This window comes from Lepisosteus platostomus, chromosome 9 (assembly GCF_059453375.1).
Source record: "Lepisosteus platostomus isolate fLepPlt1 chromosome 9, fLepPlt1.hap1, whole genome shotgun sequence".
Taxonomy (NCBI): domain Eukaryota; kingdom Metazoa; phylum Chordata; class Actinopteri; order Semionotiformes; family Lepisosteidae; genus Lepisosteus; species Lepisosteus platostomus.
This window is the reverse complement of record NC_142619.1, coordinates 57951359-57976717: the sequence shown is the minus strand read 5'-3', so window position 1 is coordinate 57976717 and position 25359 is coordinate 57951359. Positions and strand designations below refer to the sequence as shown.

General features: G+C 40.3%; 1 protein-coding gene across 2 annotated transcripts in view; it reads right to left on the bottom strand.

Moving 5' to 3' along the window:
* Positions 1 to 3875: 3875 nt before the first annotated feature.
* Positions 3876 to 25359, bottom strand: part of LOC148655320 (diphosphoinositol polyphosphate phosphohydrolase NUDT4B) — a 46334-nt gene continuing 24850 nt past the window's right edge. Inside the window, exons 2-5 of one of the 2 annotated variants that reach the window (XM_088645832.1) lie at positions 23185 to 23295; positions 13152 to 13196; positions 12945 to 13032; positions 3876 to 7119 (exon numbers count right to left, since the gene is read on the bottom strand). In XM_088645832.1, the coding sequence (XP_088501958.1) occupies positions 6917 to 7119; positions 12945 to 13032; positions 13152 to 13196; positions 23185 to 23295 (447 nt within the window). In that variant the 3' untranslated portion in view covers positions 3876 to 6916. The remainder of the gene's footprint in view (positions 7120 to 12944; positions 13033 to 13151; positions 13197 to 23184; positions 23296 to 25359) is intronic. The other variant, XM_088645833.1, reaches the window with a different exon arrangement.

Here is a 25359-nt window from a genome sequence, read left to right as displayed (position 1 = left end):
TAGGAAATACAGAGGTAGATCTGCATCTTCTTAAGTACGACATCTCCCAGAACATTAAAGAGTACAGCTGACCTTCAGGCTCCCCACTGTGCTTTCTTGTTACCTTAAATCACGTTAGGAGCAGCCTGGGCTTGGAAGCTGCATTCATAAAGCATATTTGATGCTAGAGTTGCTTCTGCAAAGTCCTTATCTGCTTTATGGCCAGTCAGAAAATGTATTCATCTGGGCTTCAAAGAGGAGCAAAAGGAGATTGTCAGTGGGTCGCAACATTAAGAGTGCAGAGTCAAGGTGTCTCCTAAAAGAGACAGACCTGAATAGTGGATTACAGTACAATGATGCAATCAGAAGGGAACATTCAATGAAAGCACCTTAAGAATTGGGGATTGAAGTTTGTTCTGGAGTTTCCTATGTGTAGGTTTTGCATTAACTTCCCGTGTTTGTCTGGGTTTTCCAGGTTTCCTTCCACAGTCCAAGGATATGCCGGACTGGTTAATTGGTACAATTTGTGCCTTGTGTGTATGTGTGCCCTGTGAGGGCCGTGGGTGGATCCCTCGGTCAGAAAAAAAAGCCTACAGGACTAGATTACTTTATTGGCCATATACAATTTCTTGTATTAGGAATTTGTCTTTTCGCATACCCCAACTTGCTCTCCATGAGACACACAGATAAGGAGAGAAGCTTGGGGTCAGCCATTTATACAGCACCCCAGAGCAGCTGGGGTTAAAGGGCCTTCCTCAGGGGCCCGACGGAGTAGGATTCCTCTGCCGGCTGCGTAATATGAACTGGCAACCTTCCAGCTCCAGGTGCAGATCCTGAGCCACAGTGCCATCACTCTGCCCAGTGCCAGTGATACAGTGCCATCAGGCTTGGGTACCTTTGCTGGAGGTGATTTGGATTCTCATTGGTTTGTCAGGTTAGGTTTGGTGGCATAGATCCTATACCAAAAGAAGTGTCTTTCTTTTACTGTGATGCCTACGTTGAAGACTTGGACAGGCATTTTTAATTCACATTTCACCATGCAGATGTATTTAAAGGTTTTCCTCCAGGTGTTCAGGTTTCCCCACCACAGTCCAAAGGCATACTGGGAGGTTAATAGGCTTCTGGGCAATTTGGCCCTGGTGTGAATGTGTGTCTGTGACGAACGTATCCTACCCTGCACCCATTGCTTGCTGGGATAGGATAAACTGGTTAGAAAATGGCTGGATAATAGGAAAAAGTAGAGGCTAAATCAAGCTTAATCTGGAGAAATTCCACAGCTGGGACCAGTGACTTCCTGTCAGTGTGAAATTAGCCCGTTGTTCTTTTCCACCACTCATGCTGGTTCAGCTCTCCACTTGAACCTCTGTAGCGTCTGTTTGCTTGCAGTACCTACCCCTGACCACTGGGTAGCACCTTTTCCATAGACTTTTACATCAGACTCCAGTGGAATTTGTAAGTAAACACCAAAGGGCCAAAGTAGGCAGAAAGTAATGGTGGAATTAACTTTTCATGGTGGAATTAACTTCTAGGGTTTGTTCCTCTGAAACTCTCACCTCTGATGCTCAAGTGCAAGGTCTTTGACCTGTATGTAAAAATACCTGTGATGACCTTTATGCATTCATTCATTGTCTGCAAAATGGAGTATTTCAGCAGATGGATTGGCTGACAGTTACCTTTATTTTCCATGTACCTTTTGTGACCGTGTCATCAGCATTTAAACTCAAGAGCATTAGACTATATAAAGGGCACAAACGAGGAGGCCATTTAAATATTCAGAAACCTCCAGAATCCAGATGTTTCTTGAAGGATGCCAGGGTATCAGTTTTATTTTTACCTGTGATTTAAAGTGGATTTTTTTTTCAGGAAGGTATTTTTTTATACAAGGTATCCCTGTGTCATTAGAATAAGAAACCTTCCCTGCATTTACAATGTATAATATTGTACACCCTAAGGGATGCTAAAGGACTTTACATCTGGGAGGGACCCTCTTCGTCTGCTGCTGAAGAGCACCACTCTTAAATTGGTAAATAAAAGGTTTACTAATTAAGAATCGATGGGAAAAAAAAATCAAATACCTTACACCAACCAGTCTATTTAGTTTCCAACTAAACAAATTGGCAGTCAGTTCGGCTATTTCTTAAAAGTTCATAAAGCTTACCGCACTGAGGATTCATGAAAATTCATGTGCCACAACTTATTTAGTCAGAGTATTGAGGATTTTATCACTCCATGACAACATTGTTTTTCAGACACAAAGAGGAACTGCCTTCTTATTGAAGTGAAACTTGGCTCTTTTGGAAATTACTTCATACCGGATATTCAACAGTCATGATGAATCACAAACAGTTCGCAAAGTCCACAAGGACCTATTACACGTGTTCCATTCCCACTTATTTATATATCAGCACTTACATATTCGTGTACTACTTAATAGCAAGTAAATGCTGCTGAAGCCAATGACTACTTTCTCAGAGGGCTGAATACTGTATTTCAGACTCATTTTGAACAAGTATAATTACTGTCGGACAACAATGCATGTAAAGGAATTCAAACTGTATTCACAGCAGTGGTCCAATCTTTCCTGATGCTTAAATCTCAGAAGCTAAGCAAGACTGGGATGAAAGAGCTTTACCAAATCAATCAATATTCTTCTCATACAGCCCCCTTCAATGCAGAGCATTCTCAAAGCACTTTCCGCCTCTTAGGAAGTGTCATTTCCTGCTGCAAAAGGTGTGAGTGGGCCTCTAGGGTTCTTCCCCTTTGCACCAGTTTCCAGACTAATCCCCTGTATGATGACGGAGAGACACCATGAGCAGGAGGTGCCATCATTTGAATGAGGCAATATACCAAGGTTCTGAGGTCTTGGTCATTAAAGATCCCAGGACATTGATGGTGACAAAGGTCTAAACCACTGGGTTCCTGGGTAATGTAATACCCACTCCAGGCTTGTTCAGTTTGGACTCCTACATTTCTCACTTCTTTGCTTGAAGTGCATCTTAAGGATGAAGTGGGTCCCTTCCTTTATGCTATGGGCTTTGGTGTCTCATTTGGAGTGAAAAGTGCTGTATAAATACTAGAAGTTTATTACAGGAAAACATGATCAAATTCATTTGGAACATGGAACACAAGAAGAACCTACGCTTTATTCTGGGAGTGTCATTTTTGGGAATGCTAGTTAATATTATTTGATCATTATCCACGCTGTTGACTATTTTTTCTTAATAAAGAAAAATAAACTCTTGTGACAGACTAGTTCTTTGTGCATTTCTAAAATTAGGAGGTCTGGCTCACAAAACGCATGAATTTGAATGAGTATCACTGATTCTAATTATATTGAGATCTGACTAAGAATTTGTCAGCAATCATATCATGCTGTTCTTCTAAAACATCCTAATTTAAAACAATCTGCAGCAATGTCAAGACTCCCCCAATCTGGACTTTCTAGGTCCATGCAGAAGTGATTTTTTTTAAAATAATTATTAAAACACTTACACTTAAATAGCACTTTTCTGGACACTCCATTCAGAGCGCTTTACAGGTAATGGGGATCTCCTCCACCACCAGTGTGCAGCCCTACCTGGATGATGCAACAGCAGCCAGAGTGCTCCAGTACACTCCCCACACACCAGCTCTCAGTGGGGAGGAGAACAAAGTGATGAGGCCAGTTCAGGGATGGGGATTATTAGGAGGCCATGATTGATAAGGGCCAATGGGAAATTTGTTCAGGACCCCAGGGTAACACCCCTATTCTTTTTGAGAAAGCCCCTGAGATTTTAAATGATCACAGAGTCAGGGCTTCAGTTTTACGTCTGATCCGAAGGGCAGTGCCTTTTTACACCAGGATTTGTTTGACTGTCAAAGTAGGACTAGAGCATATATTCACACCTCTACTCACACACCAGAAATGCGTGTTTGTATTTTAAAACCTTTCAGCATTGCCTAGTTACACAAATGCGTTTGAAAAGAATGCATATAGACTTTTTAGTACAACACACAGACTGACAGTTTAGGTTTTGTACCGTCAATGAAATACACGCCATAATATTCACACGATATACATGCATGTAAGGTGTACATATGAAATCATCAGCATACTGATCGATAAGACAGTATTGGACTTTTCCCTCTTGTTTTTTTATTTGCAGATTAAAAAAACAAACAAACAAACAAACAAACATGAAACAGTTACAAACTAACTGCTGAAAGTTTAATTTTAAATAATTCTATACATGGCATTTAAAAAAAAAACACAAAACAACCACTGGATTGGTTGCCCCAATCACGCGGAATCGCCTCCATGTGCTCTCTTGTCCAGGAGAGGGGCCGGAAGGTGCCCCTCATTGGGCACACCCCACAGCACCCACACAATCACTGCCGTACAATATTCGTGCCGAGAGCGTACACAAGGACATTATAAAGGTATCGCCGTTATTCAACAATACTCATTCTAGCGAAACAAAGCACAAAACGGGTTTTTGAACATTTAAAACAAGTCGAAAGCAAGACTATGAAGCAGACTTGCAGTTTTCAGGCGAACATCAGAAGTTGGTATCCGATTCTCCCAATAATCATGCCTACCACTGTGCTCTCCAGATCCACATTTCTGAACACCACCCACCACCCCAAAGAAAGAGAATGATTCATGGAAATGCTGTCAAAGGACACAAATGTCAAAATAATTCACCGACAGCAATACAAAATGAACTGGGACTAGAGTCCTTTCGGTTTACGGGCAGAATTCCTTATTTTCAGTTCTGTGCATTTTATACTGACTGAGCACCACACTTGGAGAAACACTTTGCCTTCCACATACACACAAACACACACTCGCAGACAAAATATGCAGCTCGTACAAAAAAACACAAACATCCGGACATGGTGAAGGCCAAGGGTGGGGAAACACCAGCCGACGCCACGTCCCCCCCAGCTCCTCTGTTGTGGCACATCACTCAAAGTAACACTAGCCAGAAGAAAATATTTATTTACAGCAGCACTTCCTATGCAAAATACCCCATTAATAGAAAAAAAAATAATAGAAAAAAATGAAAGGACAAAGGAAAAAAAATATCTAATCATTACATTTGTATTACGGTAAAAACCACACAGAGCCTTTAAAAAAACAGAATTTTTAAATTCCGTTTTTAAAAATATTTACAAACCTTTGCAATGAGCATCGGCCACTGCATAATGGTGTGCGATTGGGGGATGCGCTAGAAACTGAGATTTGTGGTAACTTGTTCCGTTTATAAAAACTCTTGAGTGCATTTGAAAGGTAGATGAGGCCCTGTATTCAAGTGCTTCAGGGTGCACTGCCTGGCCCCTGTCTCTCTCATCCAGGAGACGGGGAGCACCAGCCACTACCTGCCTCTGGGACTCTGCCGAGCTTTGGGGCACAGCAGTCCAGGGGGATACAGCTTGATCGATAAGGGGGGGGGTCAAATAATTTCAATTCGATTGTCACAGTTATTCTCTTGTTCACTTGAGGAAATAAGTATTTGCAAAGCTCTACTGCCCTCTGGCTCTTCTGGTTACTGTTGAGAAAGCAAGAGGCAAAAACTCCAGGTCATGTTTCTACTCACTACAGTGGCTCCCAAACAGGGAGTTTTCTGCATCACGGTTTTCTTATTTTTTGTAATAGAATAATGTGTAATGTTTTTTATTTTCTTTTTTGTTGTTGTTTGCATTCTATTAAAATGTACAGGAGCGCTGGGTGTCCATAAAAAATTCCCTCAGTGGACAAGAAATTCTTATCTTATTTTGGTTTGGAAAATACTACAGGGCTTGTTTTTAGCGGTACGAGATATGGAGAAACGGACAAAGCCGTCGAACATGGGACTAATTTCTCTTATTTGGTCAACCGCAGTGACCCCTGTCCACCGTTTCCACAAAAGTCTGTTTTTCTGCCTACACACTGTGCAATCGGGCACAATCTTAAATGTGGTTTCACTGTACCTTTTTGTGCCCAAGACATGTAAAACTAGTTTGCAATCGCCTGTCATGCTGAGGTAATCTGTCAACATGAAGAGTGACATTTTGAAAGTTCTTAGAAAAAAGGAGGAGAATCTGGCCATTTGATATCCAGCATTTACCGACCTGCTGCTTTTGGAGCTTCAATAAGGAGCATTTTAACGTGTAAGATCACGTTACATTTATCCTTATCAGTGTTTAAAACAGAACTCCACTTAAAACATTGTCAAAGACACAAGAGTCTATTCTGAACCCCATTTTCTTAAATAATGCAACACTTACCATCATCCTCACTACGCGCCTACCTTACAAATTCACAAATACAGCTTTTATTACCTTCAGATATACTCCAGGGTGCTCATACATGGCCTTGGCCTCTCTTCGGAGAAAAGTCTGCAGTACCCAGAAATCTCTCTCAAATCCATTATAGGAAAAGGGGGAGCATATATAATGGAGTTTTTACAGAGCATTAAGGTTCACTGGTTTGCAAATTTATACATTCTTTTTAGAAGACCACACAACACAATCCGATCTAATATTCTTTCTTAAAAGTACATTTAATTCTATTTATCCGAGGCACCACTAGCAGTGCCATTTGGCCATTCACATCATGAACACCCCCTGCTTTTCGGAAATCACAGTCTAATTTCTCCAGAATGCGAGATCATCACTGTGCAGGTCTTGGGAAGGCAGTACTGTAAAATATGTTTGGGGGGGGAATGGAAAACAAATCCCTCAAAAGCACAGATTAAAAAGGCCATTTAAGGCATCCTTAACAGAAGATCAATAACAAAATTCCAGCTATGGCTTTGGTTTGTTGAAGTTGTGTAGTAAAAATTACATATTCATATGTATATAAAAATTAGTGTCAACACTGCAAGAGCTCATGCAAATGTGTTTGTTCGTTGTGATTTTCTTTTTTTTTTTACAGATACATTTTACATGAGAATCCCAGCTCAGCCACGTCCTTCTATCTCCGCGAGGAGGAAAGCCCAGGAGTCTGTGGGGAATTCACGTACAGGGTCGAGTTGTCGGGAAGAGAGGGAAGCATGGAGTTGGCGTTTTTTGGGGAGCAGCTGCGTTTCAGTTTTTCCAGGTACTCGGCGTGGACCGGTTTGTGACACTGCAGGATTCGAATCGCCTCCTCGATTTTGAACCACTCCCGCTTCCGACCTGCAAGGCAGAAGACAGCTCGTGAGAAAAGAGTGACAGCGCACCTTTTAGATAGAGCAGGCCGGACCGCCACTGGGAACACTGAGCATATGGGATTCACAGGCCATGTTCCTAGGCCACATTTGGCTGAGTAGGCTGGCAGCTGGTCTTGGCAATACAACCCACCAGACAACAGACCTTAACTAGCAACGTCAACCGCAATTGGCAGAATGTGAACTGAAGGCATCTCTGGCTCAGTACCACGAAAGACTCATCATGACGATCGGCAGCCTTGGGCTTTCACAAAAACAGAATCCTTGTTTTGTTTTGACGGCAGGCGTTTAAAAAATTGGAAAGCAACTACGTTTTCCGTAACCTTCTGCACAGAATAACCCATCGCTGCGTGCTTTCTCGTTCCTGTATGATCATTCTCTCAGTGACGTAATTTTTGAAGGATAAAAAAAAACATGAATCTTACTGCTGTTAGATGTGCCCTAGATGCCTTCAGAGCGCAGACATATTTTTATATTTGTCCTGAAGCTGTGTAACCAGTGATGGCCACAAGGTGAAGATAGTGCTGTGAGGTACTGTACAGCCTGTTAGGGAAGGGCAGTTTTGTCGGGTTGAAAAGCACTGTTAATGCCGTAAAGATATTTGATTGTGTAAGAGAGAACTTACGCAGATTACACTGTGACAATCCGGTCACACAGCTGCTTTCTTTATATTGCCATTAATTTTTATGATGTGTTTCAGTCTAATCTTATTCATCTTTTGTATTTTGTGCTGCTGTTTTTTTTTCCTGTTAATGAGCTGGAATTTCTTTATATTAAGATTATTCATGCATTACAACATGGATCTTTACATGACAAGAGGCTGTCCATATTTTATTTTTGAAAGACTTGAAACTGGACTATTAGCGTGTAGGAATTCTAATAGTTACTTAGCCATCATGTTAACTAATCAGATGAAAGCTGCAGTCTCAAAAGATTAAATACAAAATATTTTCTTTCTGCAAACAGTGCAACATTAAACCAGGCTATTCAAGAGCCTGAAGAAATCCAGCTACTTTCTGTCATATATACACAGTGCATTAAAGTCTATGGTATTCCTAAAAATCTGTGAAGACCTCTCAGTTGCAAGTCTGTGTAAAGGGGTTTAGTTAGGGGTGAAAGGTCAAGCACTCAGCCAGTAGGATCAAGCCTCTCTTTGATACAGAAAGCGTGCTGCTGGGTAGTCAGTTGCCCCAGGACTGCTGACGCCAACATGTAGAATCACTGGCCCTTTTTTGGGAGCATCTACAAATAGTGCTAGTTTTGAATTACAATTCACTTGTTTGTGAACAGCTCAAAAGGAATTAAAAAGTCAATTAATTAGATGCAAGAACACACTAAAATGAAAAATTAACAAATTACATGAATAACACAATACATACTTAATGTTATTTCTTAATTTTAATAAGAAGAATTGATACTTAATCAAGATCCATTTTTGGGGTGGTACATTTCAAATTCACTTGATGTTTCAATAATACTAGCACAGCGTTAAGAATTACTAAGCAAGTGATGCAATGCATGCTGTAATACAGCCCATGTTTTGAAAGCAGTTGACTTTTCAGCATTTGATCACGCAGGTGAAAAGTAAATGTTTTGCCACATGTAATGAGCAGATATGAAAAGCGCTACTATGATCCCATGTCATTTGGCAGCTTCACAAGCTTGAATGATGTCAGTTATTTGTGACACCTTGTCCATGGAATGATGCGGCAAGGAACGGACATCAAGTCCACTTAAATACAGAAGTGAATCCAATCTCTTGCTTAATACAGCTTTCTGGGTATGGCTTCAGCAAAATCTCCTGGGACACTGTAACATGACACCTGGAGTGGCAACTATCTCGTTAGGAAGCTGCGAAGAAAAACATTAAATTAAAACTTTAAATTAAAAAAAAAAGAAAATGTATAAGCCTTCAGGATGAACTACTAAATCTGTTTCTGCTTGTTTTCTTTGAATGGGTCCGATCTTCATTTCTTTAACAGAAAGGACAATTCGCAATAAAGCAAAAAAGCATCATGAAAACTTAATTTTCAAATGTACCTTAACCCTGAGCTGCCATGTAATTTACCTTTTATCTCCGTGGTAGTCCCCATTTTACAACTGCTGGACTATGACCTCTGTGATGCCAAACCATGTCTTTGTGCTTGCTGCTTTTAAACCCGGTGATTTCAGGTGAATCCGCACTGAAAAATGACCGTTTCATTTACAGAAAATAGGAAAGTGGAATCTTGACCCACCTTTCTACAGAATGAGCGGTCTTCAGACTAGACAAAGTCAGAAAACCAGAGGCTGCTGTCTCAGAGCCCACAATATTTAAAAACATTAGCAATCTTATCTTGAACATCATGGAAAAATACAGGAATACCACCCCCTCAGAGCACTTGACTGAATTAGCCCTGTGTAAATCATTTAAGAAAGCAACATGGCAAGCTATTGTGTAGTCCTGCCTGGATGAACACATGGGATCTTTCCTCCACAAGTGTATGAAGGACACAGGCGCTGCACTATCTCTGTCACACTCAGCTTCACTGGCTGGGGCTTAGGTGCACTTAAGCTGTGTGCTGACTTTGTGGTTCTGTTAAAAACGATCCATCTTTCCTCTGTGACTTTCCCCCCCCCCACACCATTTTCATCATGCATGCATTTGCTGAATCTGATCGCCTGCGGCACGGCACCAGCTCAGCCAGTTTGACGTCGCACTGGCCAGCAAAAGCGATTTCTTTTCGGCAGGCACGCCGTAAGAAATGTGAAAAACAACTACAATGAAATAGGATCGCCCAGACACAACACACGCAGCAGAGTACCTGTTTCAAGGTTCCTGCTTGATCGAGGGGTTTAAAAACATCCTACATTGTAAAAAGCATAGCTGTTGTCTTGGCATTTCCTGAAAATGAGTATAGGGTTGCCAAACCCCAAGTCATGGCCTACCTGGAGATGAATAGTTATAAGGAAACTAGTTTGTTTTTACACTCATTAACAGTACACAGGGTTTGAAAATTGAGTATTGTCAACTTGGGGCAGATAGTTACTGTATGCAAAATTATTCTGATCTGTAATCAAAACTGCCTAAGCAAATCCTAAAGGTACCATTACAGTACCTAGGAACTGTAATGGCCATCTATAGAGTCTTAAAACACAATAGCAGTTTTTTTCCCCACAGCCTCGGAGAGAATCTTGCCCCCCCCAGGTAAATTCCAGCTGTTACAGATGTGAAGCTCCCATATCCTTTGCACTGCATTGTTTTAGCTGATGTGCTCATATCTCCACATCCTTTTTTTATGAGGATTTTTATGGGCATTATAAAGACAAGTCTGAAGTTTAACGCTCCTACAATAAATTCCTTTTCAGTGAGGCGCACTTCACCTTAAACCTTATCCAAGGGCCTTAATTTAACTGCAAGCATGAGGTTTTTGCTTTCTTTAACCATTGAAACCCCTAAATTAATAACACACTCTTCACCTTACCAGTTTACCAAGTTCTGGAACCATATAATGGTCTTTTTAAATTTCCACTCATCTGTTCCTGACCAAAACATCTAAAAACAGTATTCTGTTTTTGGTATTACTTGATGGTAAATGCCAAACAGCATTAAAAGCTCTATTAATGTTAAAATGTGGGCTAAACGGAGAAACTCCTTTTCTGCTACTAAAACCTACAGCTATACCCTTTGCACAGATGTTCATGAAATGTTCTTTTTAGGGCTTTGACATTCTAAAGACATGAGAATCTGCTTAGCTAAACTGAACCAGCTGGTTCCCCCACTGGTGTGCTAGATTTTAACCAGAAACAGTTTTCAGTTTCCCAGATTAAGGTAATCCTAATAATTAATATGAGCATGACTGATATGACAATCCAACCATCCATTTCCTAACTGCTTCTTCCAATTCAGGGTCACAGGGGAGCTGGAGTCTATCCTGTCCATCTCAGGGCAGACACTCACACACTCACACACTCACACACTCACACACTCACACACTCACACACTCACACACTCACACACTCACACACTCACACACTCACACACTCACACCAGGGCCACTCTTTCCAAAAACTAGTTTATCTACCAGTATGTTTTTGGACTGGGGGGGGGGGGGGGAGCAGAGCACCCAAAGGAAACTCATGTGAACATGCAGGGAAATACAATGAATTAAAAGATAGCACCCCAGGTCCAGAATTGAACCCGGGGCCCCAGTTCTGTGAGGCGGCAATGCTAACCACTTCACCGTGCCATGCTGATGACAACCAATAATCTAAATCACATAGGTGGTGTCCACAATGATGGGACTGATATCATTAAAAGTGTATTTTAACCCAGAGAAAAATGATCCCAAAAGCAAAACAAGACCTTACAATGTAAATAAAGTAAAATGTGTTCCTTATTCAAACTAATAGTAAAAAACCCCAATAAAACTGAGTGTTACATAACAGAGAAGGCTATTTGACCCATGTTGATGATTACTAACACTTAAATTCCCTTTTACTTTTATACCCAAGCGTGTCTCCACATTGTGGCACACAAGTCATTATGAACAGAGAACATGCAAATGATCTTTCCTGCAAATGTCCCAGTTGCCATAGAGGAGATGCTGACAAACATAATGGCTATAAGACCAGATCAGCCAGATATAAAGGCACCTAGTGGAGGCTCTTGAAGAGACAGAATTTTACTGTTTCCCCATTTACAATTGGTCTCAAAATCCTATCGACCCATTAGAAAATAATATTAACTGCATTCTGAAGCAGATTGTCTGGGGAAATAACTGCAGCCTTCCAGAGATTTTGTTTTTATATACTTGGCAGAGATGTATTCAAAGCCGTTGTATACAGTTTCAAAGGGATATGTTGATTCAGTATTCGGCTGGTGCACGCCTCTCTCTGCATTTTAAAGTGTGGCTTTTTTTGGGGGGGGCAACATCTAGCCATCTTCATTGTTTACATGTGAAAGATTCATGGGCTTCCTCGGAGGTCAGCAAGACTATATATTTTGAGCTAAAGACGGGGCAGAACAAAGATGTCATTTGCATAAAAAGCTTCTTTCACACTTACGATATCCTGCTCTTTATGCCTCTTTAAATGGCATTTCACATTCAAACACGTCTTGATTCTTAAACGCTATTAATCTTAAGAACGTGCACTGTCACGGAGAAATCAAGCTGAAGCTTTGAAAAGACTCAAGGACTCTGGTTGTGGTGCGAGGTGTGTGTGGGGGAATTCCACGTGTTTTATAAGTCACTTCCAAAATCCTTGAAGGACTCCCAGCTGAGCAGAAGGGAGCTTTAATTAAAGCAGCTGAGCAACACTGGGTATGAAACACAATGGGTCACAATGAGGTTGCAATGGGAGGCGTATTTCTGGAGGGTCAGCTTAGTGCGTTGATGCACCGTGAGATTAAAAATCACAACTCCGTAAAGGTCAGAAGTTCATACTCCAAGTGAGTAATGGGCACTAGTCCAACACCTAAAGATCACTGAGCTGAGGACACACAAAGGAAGCCTTAGGAAAAGGTGAAGCAGAGCCTGTTACTATTATAATATAAAAGTAATATAAGAGTGGCTGGGGCAGCCGTGAGGAGCAGTGGGCAGGGCTCTGTGCTTATAACTGGCAGGCTGTGCACACAAATCACAAATCAGGTGAGGCACTGCTGTTGTACTCTTGAGCGAGATGCTGGAACAATTCATATGAAGTGCAATGCTCAGCTGTTGGAATGGGTGCAAATGTAAGACACTATGGATTAAAGCATCAATCTAATAAATGAGTAGTATTGTAGTATTTTAGGTAAATGCAATAACTTACCAATATTGACTGAATCCTCCCAATCTTCTAATGTCTCCGTCACTGTGAGAACATATACATATGTTCTATGCTTCCTGTCTTGATTCTGCTTGAAATACAAGATGTAAATATATATTTACTGGACTTGAAACCCACAAACAGTGTTAAAATAGTATGGCTGTAAGATACATCTACTAAGATGTGGAAGGGAAAAGACTAGATATTCACCTCAAACACTCCCAGGAGTCTTCCCAACTTGCCTTTCACACCGGCCTGCAGAACACAAAAAGACATACAGAACAGTCAGTTTCAGTTCAGTCAATTTGCTCTGAAATCCACTGTCCAAAGCTTGATGTGGTCACCAGAACAGAAGTCAACAGTAGACGTGTATCACATTGTAAGGAAGACACTCAATGGGGGCGAGAAATCTCCCCGTTTATAACATTCTCTTAAACTTTAACCCCATTCCTCTTCCACAAACACAAAAAGAGTCCAATTAAAAAATACCGCTGATCCACACGAAATAGGAAATAGTCTGCAAAGAAGTGGCTGATCAAAGACTTCAAAAATGTCCCAATGGCACCTGGCACTCACTAGACACATCAGGGTTTAGTCAGTCAATAACTGGTGGCCCCTTACTGAGCCCATTCTGTAAGGTATGTATGTAATGTAGACTCATTTTGAACCAACCTTCTCCATTCCTCTACCACCAGAGAATCATTGTGTCCAGCTCCTTCACAGCATGATAGCAGCTCAGTTTTTGGCAACACTTTCACTATAACATTTTCTGTGTGTTCAGTATGAATAAACGAACCAAGAGCCAAAATATTGAGACAGAAAACCAAGTATCCATGGAAACTGGTCCAAAAGAGGACTTTGATGGCACTGTAGTTCTTTCAAGCTTTAATGCTGGATAAAAAACAAATACAATCTCAGTCATTTTTGCCAAGAGCTTTACTTAGACTTTCCTCATTATGAAATGTGGTAGGGTGGACAAGAATATAACAGTAAAATGAAATGGAGCTCAAAGATTAGGATCAGTAAAACTGTGTGGACCTTATAAGATTCCTTCTGTGGTACTATTATAAGGTTAATGAAGAAACAGTATTCTGGAAGCATGTTTTTCACACAGTAGATGACTAGTATTTTAGCTCCTATCCCAGACATCAATAACAAATATTATATAAAACTAGTAAAGGCTTTTGAAGTGCAAGTTCCAGGACTCCTTCCATCTTGTTTTACTACTGAGCATTTTGGAAAATGCCGCTAAAGTTGCCTAAAGCTAACATTCCCCCAAAACTCATCACAAGAGCAGAAAAATGAATAGAAAGAACCTCAATTCTGCATGTCTAGAGGTCCAGCTTCATGAGTTGGAAACTCCGTCATTGTGCAGTAAATTCCTCTCTGACTGGCCCATGTATGACTCCACAGACAGAACACATATTCAAGCATTGAGTGCAATTCAAGGGGAACTGCAGTCCCAATTTCTCAGACTGGTTACTAAAGGTTGGTTACAAAATAAACCCATTGACACTATAGAAAAATTTGACAAATTCCAAATTAAGCAAAAAATCGTGAACGTTGCAAAAGTACTGGATAGTCGCTGTGTTGCAGAAAACCCCTGGTCTTGCCAAGTGCAAGATCCCACGAATTGGGAAGTGATGCGGCCCTTCCTGCTCTCTAGTCACTGCAATAACTAATGCAATGAGATATACGAGCACACAGAGTCTTGAAGTTGAAGGCAATATTTCTATTGAATTAAAGAGATGTATTCATAAGCCTGCTTGTTTACAATGCAAAAGGGCTGCTTCACGTCACAGGAAGTTTTGTTGCCTCGTTCTGAATTGCAGAACATGGCACTGTGCATACTTGGAAATTTCATCTATTTTGTGATGCAAATTGGAGATTTAACATGTTACGGTGCACATTTCATTGTGGTTTGAAATGCACTCATCAATTGCTGATTCTTTCTAACCCCAGAATATAAAAATAGCACAGCAGTTCCACTTTAAAATGTAAAGAATGAGAATACAAATAACCTCCTACCTCCCTCAAGCTGTTAAAGCTATTAAATATTTTAGTTTCTGTAAGTTATTGAGCCTCCATGATGCTATTTCCACCAACAGAGTCTCTCCAAGTATTTTAGGCAAGGAAACAAAAGTGTTTACATTACTCTGCCAGTCTTTAGAGTGGGAAGCTATGTTTACACAGAGGGATTACATGGTTTTATATTTCATATAATTAGGTAAGGCTATGTTTTTATTTCAGAAGAAAAACACCCACTCTTACTTTACATTTCTGTGGGTTTGGAAGAGAAGCTCCTGTTGTTCATCAGTTTACACAACTATTTTCATTGCAGCTGTTACCTTCCACAAATAGCTGACATATTTCAGCAAGACTAAACACCGTTCAGAATGATGCAGTCTTCATTTCCTTACTGTATCATACGAGCCTGAAGCAAACCCTGCCGTTCTGTGTTCCAATGTATTACTTTGCCTACTCAAAATATTCCTGTCTACTGTTAAGATCCTGCCATCCATTTTTAAAACTGTGATCTTCCTTTTTAAAGTGATGACTACAACCATTTGCAACAAGCTGTCAATTTCTTACCTACAGCAGTACGAGCCTTGACTCATTGCTACAGCTCCATAAAACAGGCTATATCAAAGGACATCTGGAAAAAGACAACTTAAAAGGGGACTATCAGTGTAAAACTAAACTATCCCAATTTGTAGCGCAGTCTATTTGACAATAACTGCATGCTCCAAAGCCATTTCCATAATTTCTCTCTGCCTGGCCTCTCAGCGAGTCTCCTGACTCAATGCAGACTCCTTTCTCTTCTACCTGAACAGCGTAACGTATCCTGAGGTTTTTTGACACATGACCAGCATTGGGAAATGAACACAGGACAAAAGTAGACCCCATCCAAGTCAGCAGGCAGCAATATTATTAATAGTACTAATCTTAACGAACATTAACCTTAATTTTTGGTCAGCTGCATTTGCTTAGGTATCGAATAACAACCTTCACCAACAGGTTTTTCCACACCTAACATGCATTATCATGAATAAAGTAATTAAAGACGAGCAAAAATATACTCCACTCAGTTGTAACTTATGTTCTAATGAAAAACAGAGGTATGAATCATCGCATTTCTACCGAGTAAAAATTCTTGTTTACACGCAAACACTGAAAAGACCCCACAGGGTGAAGGGAAAGTTACACGCTACCAATATCATGTGCAATAAAATTGAACTGTGAAAACCGATGATGTTTTGACAGGTAAGTGATCACTGCTCATTTGGGAGTGCAGTATGGAAAAAGGATTAACACCTAGTGCTGTCCCTAGCCAGCAGGAGTGCCTGTCTACCTGCATTACTCTATTCACACAGAGGGATTACCAGTAACAAGATACACCAGTCAGGGGTAGGCCCAGCCTGCAGGGAGGACACACTGCTGTAGCTACCAGTTAAACACTGGTAGCGATGAGAGTATCAGATCTCGCAGTTTCTTTCACAGCTCAAAAGAACCTTGTGGTGGTTTTCAGTTGCGTTTCGCCTACCGTATATTACAAAGCACCTCTAGTGCTCATCTATTTTTCACCAGTCTCTTTTGTGTGATTTTGGTACATTACATATAGGATGAATGTCTTTGAGAGACAAAAATCTATAATCCACATCACTTGACTCCCGAAACTGCCTTCATTAATTCATGCCATCTTGTTCTGCAAAACTGAGATTTTCAGTGCCTCATGGAAAAGAAAAAAGACAGGTCCATCAGCCTTGTGTGTCTTGAGTTTATGAAGTCCATGCAAACAAACAATGGTACCAAGCAGAAGATGTTAAAAACCAGACCAACATCTTGACTCTTAACTCTTGCCCATAGGACTGTTTACATGCATATTTCCAAATAAATCTGATACCCACAAAAGCAGAAATTCTCTTTTCCTTGCCTTCATGATATAGACTAAAACGGTTAGAAGTCTGAGTTGCACTTGAAGAATGCAGTGTAACAAAATATTATGGTTTGGATGTCTGAACAACGAATGCAACCTCTATTCCAAAGGGTTAGTGTGTCACCAGAATCCCTGGGATTAAGTTACAACCTTGTTTTACACTGCTGTGTACATGATGTTTGTTGAACCATATTTATTGATGTTAAACATGAAATACTATTGCATGTCGGCAAATCCAAAATTTAATTCAAATTTCTTTTCATCCTTAAGAAAAAAAACAACTCAGAAAAACAACGAAGGTCCTTAAACAGCTTAACGTCTTTAGGCTGTGGGAAATGTGCAGATAATGCCTCCATCTACTGAGGGATGTGAAATACATTGTAACTGCCTGATGAATGCAGTGTGTTCCATGTCTCAGGTGACATACTGTCTCCTTTTTGCACAGTTGGCATTTCTACCAGTAGCTCGCGCAATATTAATCCCCCTGGAACACATCAGCCTTCTCTCCCTCTCTCTCTCAGCTGCAGACAGGATTGACTTTTCAATTAGCATGTGACAGGCTTGAGTGTTTTAACATCTCAGTCTTGCCCTGACAGAACTGTCTTCTATAGATCTTAAGAGTTTGAGAGGCAGCTACTCCAGTCCAGTGATTTGTGGATAAGGCACAGCCTGGATCTGGTGCCCAGATACTGCATGTAATCATGTATTGTGTACTTGGGAGGGAGGACAGAACTGTGTATCACCTTTACATTTATCCTAGCAGGAGTGTCTGAATTGGACAACCCTCATGCCCAGTGGGGGTTTTGTTACCTCTCAAATTTAATTAAGTGGCAGATGAAAAACCTGGCTATTTTCTTTAATACCTTTGGGATCATCTGTAGGTCTATCCTCATTCTCCAAGGCCAACAGACTGCATAATTAACAACCAGTGCAGTCTCATCATGGTTCAAGAAAATACCATAGCTGTTAATTTAGGAAACAGTGCAAGAAGAACTTCTACAAGCATCTGATTAGAGGTTCTGCTCTGTGGAATCTTCTAGAACTGATATTTTAGTTTGCACTGAATCTTCAATTCACAGTTTTACATAAACTCCAATCTTGTGTACAGTAGGTAAAACATTCTCATTTTATAAGCCATCCACATCCAGCGCAGGTTCCTAAATTGTTTCAATTCTCTGCAACAAGCAGCTCTTAAGAAATACCCATTGCAACACCACATCTGCAGATCTTGCATCTGAGACCTTTGAATGTGCGGAGGTTGTTATTCTACGTGTCGTCTTTAAGTCTTTGCGTAACCCGAGCCTCACGTGAGTTGGAAGAGTCCCACTCCTAGCCTTTGCGTGAGCACAAATCGATAAATAATTGCAATTCTCTGTATGAATAAAAAAACGTTACTCAGTGAGAAATAACTTTTAAACCCTGTAATTAAATATAGAATACACTTAAAGATCTAACAAACAGGTGGCGAGAGAGAGAGAGATGATACACAGAGGATACCGCATGTAGTAAGAACAAAACGAGATGAGGTGTAAAATGAAACCCAGGTGGAGGTTAGGTGCGCACATTTCCAAGAATTTGAAACATTTCTAAATGGCCTTTGAGAGGTTTTTACATTAAGACAAACTGACATGTTTTAAGAGTTTACCGGCAATACCAGAATCTACACCACTCTTACAGATTATCCATGCTAATTACATCAGTAATGTGTTGGTTTTAAATACTTTTAGTATCTCCCTAAATCACATTGTTATTTTTACAGAATAGAATGCCCCGATGCAAATTATGAATTGTAATTGTTACAATTTCTTTGTATTTAATCCCACACTCAACAAAAGAAAGTTGAAAGAGCCATAGCATGAATGAGAAGGCAAAGACGAAATGACTTGATTAAATCAATTCTAATGCTTAAATGGCTTGAGAGTAAATTGGCAGCTTTGTTACAAACATACAGTGTAATCTGGTAATATGTCAGAAGCTAAGCAAGGCTGGACCTGTTTAGTACTGGGATCTGAAACGTCTAAGAAGAACCAGGTTGATGAACACATCTGTTGGTGGCGCTCTTTCCTATGGGCCAGAATTGCCTAACTGATGCCCTTGTAGTGTAATTGGTCATCAGAGGTGCACGGGTGTTAAACCTGGTGTCTTGGCTAAACTCCACTCTGGGTTTGCACAATCTGACCTCCCTAAAAGTTCACCAAATTCAATGGGTACATTGTTTTCTCACCATCCCACCTGATCTTCTGTGTTATGCAGCTGCTGACCCAGGTGGAGGCTGAACTTCAGCAGGTCCTTTCCTATGTTCTAAGTGTTTGGGGATTAAAAATGCTACACAAAACATACTATTTTTTACTATTACTATTACCATTTTTATAAGTGGGGAAAAAATAGTCGAATCCATACCCACTGTTTAACTTGAAAATTTCTTAAATTTTTTTTTTTTTCATTTGTATTATACACACAGAAAACAAATGAAGTTACTTTAGGATGAGGTCAAATATTATAACCTTTACTCTTGTTCATATACGATGTTCATGTTTTTCAGATGTCAGTGGACAGCTCCTTCATCAACCTGATGGAGAAAAATATTTTTAAAATATGCCGATTTACTTACATTTCCACATGAAATATAAAAATTCAAAGACTGACTTTAAAATTAAATGCTAGTGGGGGAAGGGTTCTGTCACGTGAGCTGTGTGCGAGTTACGACACTGAAAAATACAAGGTCCCCTTGCAGGGTATATACCTACTGACCGGGAGGTCAGGACAGAAACATGAAGCCAGAGAATGCACCAGCCCCAGTGAATTATACAGGAGCAATCATATTTCACAGCTGTCAGCAGATTCTCCTTTTCCTGACTCGCCAAAATTTCTCACCATCTACTCTGAAGTTGCACTTTTTCTCCGAATTTTCACTTTGTAAAACACAACAGGCCACCTGAGTGAAAGGTCATCACAGCATGGTCCAGGCATGTCAAATGTCTGGATATGGACTAGAATATCCAGACCACAGACCACAGCAGCTAGCCAGCAAGTTAACAAAGAACATTTCCTGAGGATATAACCTCCATACTGCCCGTTGCTAACCACACAAAGAAATTGATTTCTGTCCAAGAGAAGGCTTCATTCAAGTCATAAACAGGGACAATTCACAGACTTGATCTACAATATATACTGTAGCATAAGTATTGAAACCAATGTAGAAAACTCTCTAAAATGAACTTTAATTTCTGTGCACAATCTAACTTTCAAATGCAAAGAGCTGCAGTGAAACCTCTTTTTAAAATATTGGTTGTTTCCATCATCTTGTCCTTGTATATTTGGAAGACTGCTGGACAATGTAGCGTTATATTTTAGATTTCACAGTGCATTACATATGTACAGAGTGACCTCGCAATCCCTACAGTCATCAACAATGCTATATGCATCATCAATAATTTTCAGAAACTTTCATAACTTGCATTTTGTAAATGTTTTCAAATAGTATCACATTATTCTCACAAAAAGGGAAAAATGATTTCATATAAATAATCTGCCTATAAAGACACCTGAGTGTCTGAATCTGACCTCACTCCCTCACACACAAAAAGTTATAACACAAACGTGACACTACAATCTAAGACAATCGTGTCAGTGAAACACAAACCAGTAGAACCTAAATGGAAGTTCATTTAACATCTAGACAATTAAGCACTTCTTTACCCAAAGGGTTGTGGGAGTTTGGAACAAGCTATCCAGACATCTTGTTGAAGCCGATATCCTGCATTCTTTTTAAAGAAATGCCTGGATGAGATCCAGGATTAATACACTACTAACTAACAAACAGGCTAGCAGGGCTGAATGGCCCCCTCTCATTTGCAGGCTTTATGTTCTTATGTTGTGGAAAGAGCAGATTAAGGGCAATGATAAAAAACCTTCAGAACAAAGCTGACAATGCTTCTGAGATTAGCATATTTGAACAAAGGATGAAGTTTGGGCTTTGTGGCAGGAACGTTTCACTATATGTTACATTTTCATTCACTTTCCCACAGACTAGACAGTTTCACTACCAGCCAGGCCATAATCACTGCTCTGCCTTTTCTCCAGACAGACAATTACAACTTCCACAACTGCTTTGTCTGTCAGGGACGTAGGAGCTGCTCTGCCTATCCAATTCACGCCCAATTTGTACAGACAATTAAGCTCCTGCTCATTACAGCACTACAAGTCTGTGTGATGGGGTGACTGAGTGTAGGCCCCATTTCAGTAAATCACATGTGCATCACAACAGGATGTACACAGCCTGTTTTCCCAACAGTCAGACACCACATCGTGTGATCATTCATCTTGCACAGCACCGACCAAAAGAAAAGTCCTCATAGATGGGTCTTGCCATAGTCAGCACCTTGTTAGGCAGTCATTAAAAATCTTAGGAAACTAAGAATTTAGTAATAGGTTTATTGGTAGGGGTAAAGAATTAAGACATTTTAGTTAAAACCTTGCTACTTTCACCATAAATAAAAGAACAATCCAGATGACATGTCGCTGCAATGATTCATATCCAAGAGGGTACAAAAGATAACTGGGCAGTTAACCTAGATACAAACTGCTCAAAACGATCATCTGTTCTTATTAATACTTCTCAATTCAATGAGCAGTCTGCTGCATTTTGGGACTAACGTCTCATGGCGGGGATGTGTGAAGAAATGGCACATCAAGGTAAAGTTATATCTGGAGCAAAACTGGTTGTGGGCACCACAGGAGTGATATGGCCTGGTGGAAATATGTTCATTTAAACCAGGCTCAGATAGAATGGGCTGGGATTTTTCCACCTTGTAAGGAACATTACTTTAATATCTGCAGAACATAGAACTAGTACATGGAACAATTAAGTTGCATTTTTAAACAACCTAATATACATTGTAGTAAATATATTTTTCTTGTTTAGGTGGGTAGCTGCATCAGCATGCAAAGGCTGAAAAGGAACAAGTAATAGGTTTATTCCATCCTGAAAAGAGAAGAAAGAAAACTCAACGTTTCTGGTGAAGAAGGCTCCACAGCTGAAATGTTGAGTTTTCGTTCTTCTCTTTTCGGCATGGAATAAACCTATTACTTGTTCATTTATGAATTCACTGACATATTAAGAAACAAAACTGTAAAATATGAAGAATCGCAAGATTTTCCTTCTTGAAAAGTATTTTTTCTAAATACTAAGTAAATCTATTGATAATGCCAACTTTTCACAGAAAATTCAATTTAGCCCTATGCAAACTTTTGTTCACAGGAAGGCAACTGCTGAATGACCTGTACACAGTGCTCAGAACATTCTGTGTCCACAGGAATGTTAATAATCTGAAATAACACATTTAACAGTATATAATATCATGTTCTCTTTGTTACTTGAGCTACTTGCAAAACGTGAAAAACTGCAAGAGAGAAAAATAAAACAGAAACCACAACAAAAACAATAAAGCTAATATTTAATCCAGTTCTGTGTCCGTTTGCCCAATGTGTACGTGAGGTTTCCTGTTTAACCTAGGTCACCTACTGTAGGTCTAGGTCTGGACCCATCAGATATAAACATTCCTTACATATTGGTGTCACACACGATATTGGATGAAACCAAAACAGCTTGGTTATAGGAGGAGGTTAATTATTTGGTGTCATGTTAATATATTTTGGAGCACAGGAGTTGTAAGGAGCTTCATTTTCAGTGTCTGACTGTTGTGTTTGATTTCAGCAGGTCTGTTTTATGAACTGCTCGACATTGGAAGGTATAAGCATCACAAGTCATTTCACGCTGGTTTTCAGGAAACAAGAGGAAGTGAAGATGTTGAAATGCAGGAACCGGGTTTAGTACAGCCTAAGGATCACGTGGACAATAATATTCATTTTTGAAAAGGCTTGCATGTGTCAAAACATGTTTATGAATCATCTGCTTTAGAAGATATAACCCTGGGCACCTTAAGTGGAAATGGATTTTAGTCTATTGCAGTGGTTCTGGTACACACTTTAATTATATCTCTGTCCAGAAACACACTGGAGGCACGGCTGCCACAGCAACAAGTAATGCAAAGGCTTCAGAAGGTCAGCACACACCCATATGAATTTCATGAATCTCCAGTCGTAAGATTGACAGTTCAAAGGCTAGGTTTAGTGCATTTGTCATTGGTTTTGTGTGACAGAGCCCGATATTTTATTTTGCACCTCTTGCACAAAAAGATAGAAACTGTACATCTTCCTTGCATTTATTAACTTGATTAAATTGTGTGCGGATCTATCACAAACATGTGGGCGCCAGGTCCACGATGGCCTGTGAAGGACTCTCACCTCCTCGTAGACCTCCCGCACCGCTGCGCCACAAGGCTCCTCTTCTGGCTCCATGCCCCCTCCTGGGACAATCCACTGGTCCGGGTGCCGACTGCTACTGACCAGCAAGACCTGTCAGAAAGGGACAAGGTGGTGAGTTTTGCGACTTGTACTAATGGACAGGGACAAGGAGATGCAAAAAAAAAACCATATCCGACGCACTGTAGCTTCTGTCAGAACAAGTCTGAAATCTGAAGACCACAGCTGAAACGGGTCATCCGACCCATCTTGTTCTTTTGGTTGTTTCTATTGGTTGAACTGAAATAAACACCCCAAACAAGAAATAATTCTCCGTATTAGTAGGTCGTCGTTAGATAGAAACTAGGTAAAACTGGAGTTCCTGGGGGAAAAAGGTCACCCTGTTGTGCACGTGAACCCCAATCACACAGCTGTCCTCAACTGGAATGGAAATCCGGGACCAAGCAGTTTTGAGACAGTAGTGCTATTCTTCCTAGCACGCCAGTGAAGCCCCTCTCCGGTGTTAGTAAATAAATAAAATTAAGTAAATAAAAAAAAGGTTTTAAAAAGTAAGTGTTGGACCAAAGCATACCTCATGTATCAAAAAGAGTCACTTCATTAAACCGATCGTACACGTTTTTCGTTTTCAGGCCTGACATGTCAATGTGCATTTCCTGTGGCTGGGAATTAATCATGCAGTATGCACACACCTAAGGCAGCTGGGAGACGAATAAGCTCTGCGTTCAAAGGGGTCGAGATTTATAGCTGCCCTAAAGCATCTTCCGTAGTTCCACACATACTCAGTAAACAGGCTACAGGACCACAGACTCGCATTTTATTTATGGATTTCACAACGTGCTTTAAAGACATTTTTTGAGTTGGGAAAACAAGAAAGGGTTTGCAGGAAAAGTTTTTTTCTTCATTTTAAATCCATCCCACTTCATAAACTTCAGAAAAAAAACAAATGCTGCTCTTCAGACTGTGTAAAAGCTCATACCCAATACTAACCCCATGCCATTTGCGCAGTTTCAGAGGTCAGCTAAAACAGCTTAAAATAAACTCCTGCCAGCAGTCCTCAGTACTGTGTGTTCCTGACCACTAGCGCATTAGCTAAGTGACCAGGGGCTTGGGGAAATCTCTCCTCTCACAGCAAATGGCAGCTACTGTGCAAGTATGTTTTGATTGATACAAAAGGATATTAAGCAGGAATTTACAGACAGATTGTCAATCGTCCATTTGGTCTGCAATCCCAAGGAGAAACGTTAATAAAAAAAATGGCCCTGACATTCACAGTCCTATAGTGCTTGAGCTGAATTTGTGATTGAATTAGTCTGCAGCTTCAGGGCTCAGGTATTCCAGTGGTCCGGCTGCGTGCGCCCATACACTTTGTCCCAGGTAGGCCCAGGAACTCTAGGAAATGGCTTTCGAGAGTGAGGGGTTGAAAATGCCTCACACGGTCTTTTAAAACAAAAGCAGCTGCAATTCCTAACCTTTTACTCTTTCCATCCTAACATTCTGCTATCTGCAGGACTCTATCAAGAATTCTCTCCTTTCCCCATGCGAGTTACAGACTTCTGTAGTTTCTAAGCAGAGATATGAGCACCATGACGCAGGGCTGCTGCTGTGAGGAGAAGCTCTTCCATCTGTTTCTTAATTCTCTGGCCCCAGATAACCTCCGTGCTCTCACAGTTCTCAGTTTCTCCTTAAGGAAGAAACCAATATTCTTCATAATTTTAACCACCCTCATATTTGCAGTTTCTTTCATCCTTACTCTTGGTGACCCTGAAGTTTATTTTCAACTAACGCCCTATTAAATAAATTTACAGTGCTGTTTCCATTTTGTTTTCTACCAGTTATACTTCAAACACACCCAACACAGTCACAGAACAGTAGAACCACCTGAAATAAGGCACCTTAAGGAACAGATTCAGTAGAAAAAATACTCCTGTAGATGATTGGGTTAGAACACTGAAATATGGTTTTACGTTACAGTAGGTTTTATCCTGTGCATGAAAAGGTGATTAGAGAACACATGCAGACAGTTATGAGATCATAACTCACAGTACATTGCTGGAAATGATCAAATTAGAGACAGCTGTCCTAAAAATGTTTACTTAAAAAAAAAGTAATCAGTATTTGGAGAGTGAGGAAACAGGCATTAATGCTCAATAAATTAAA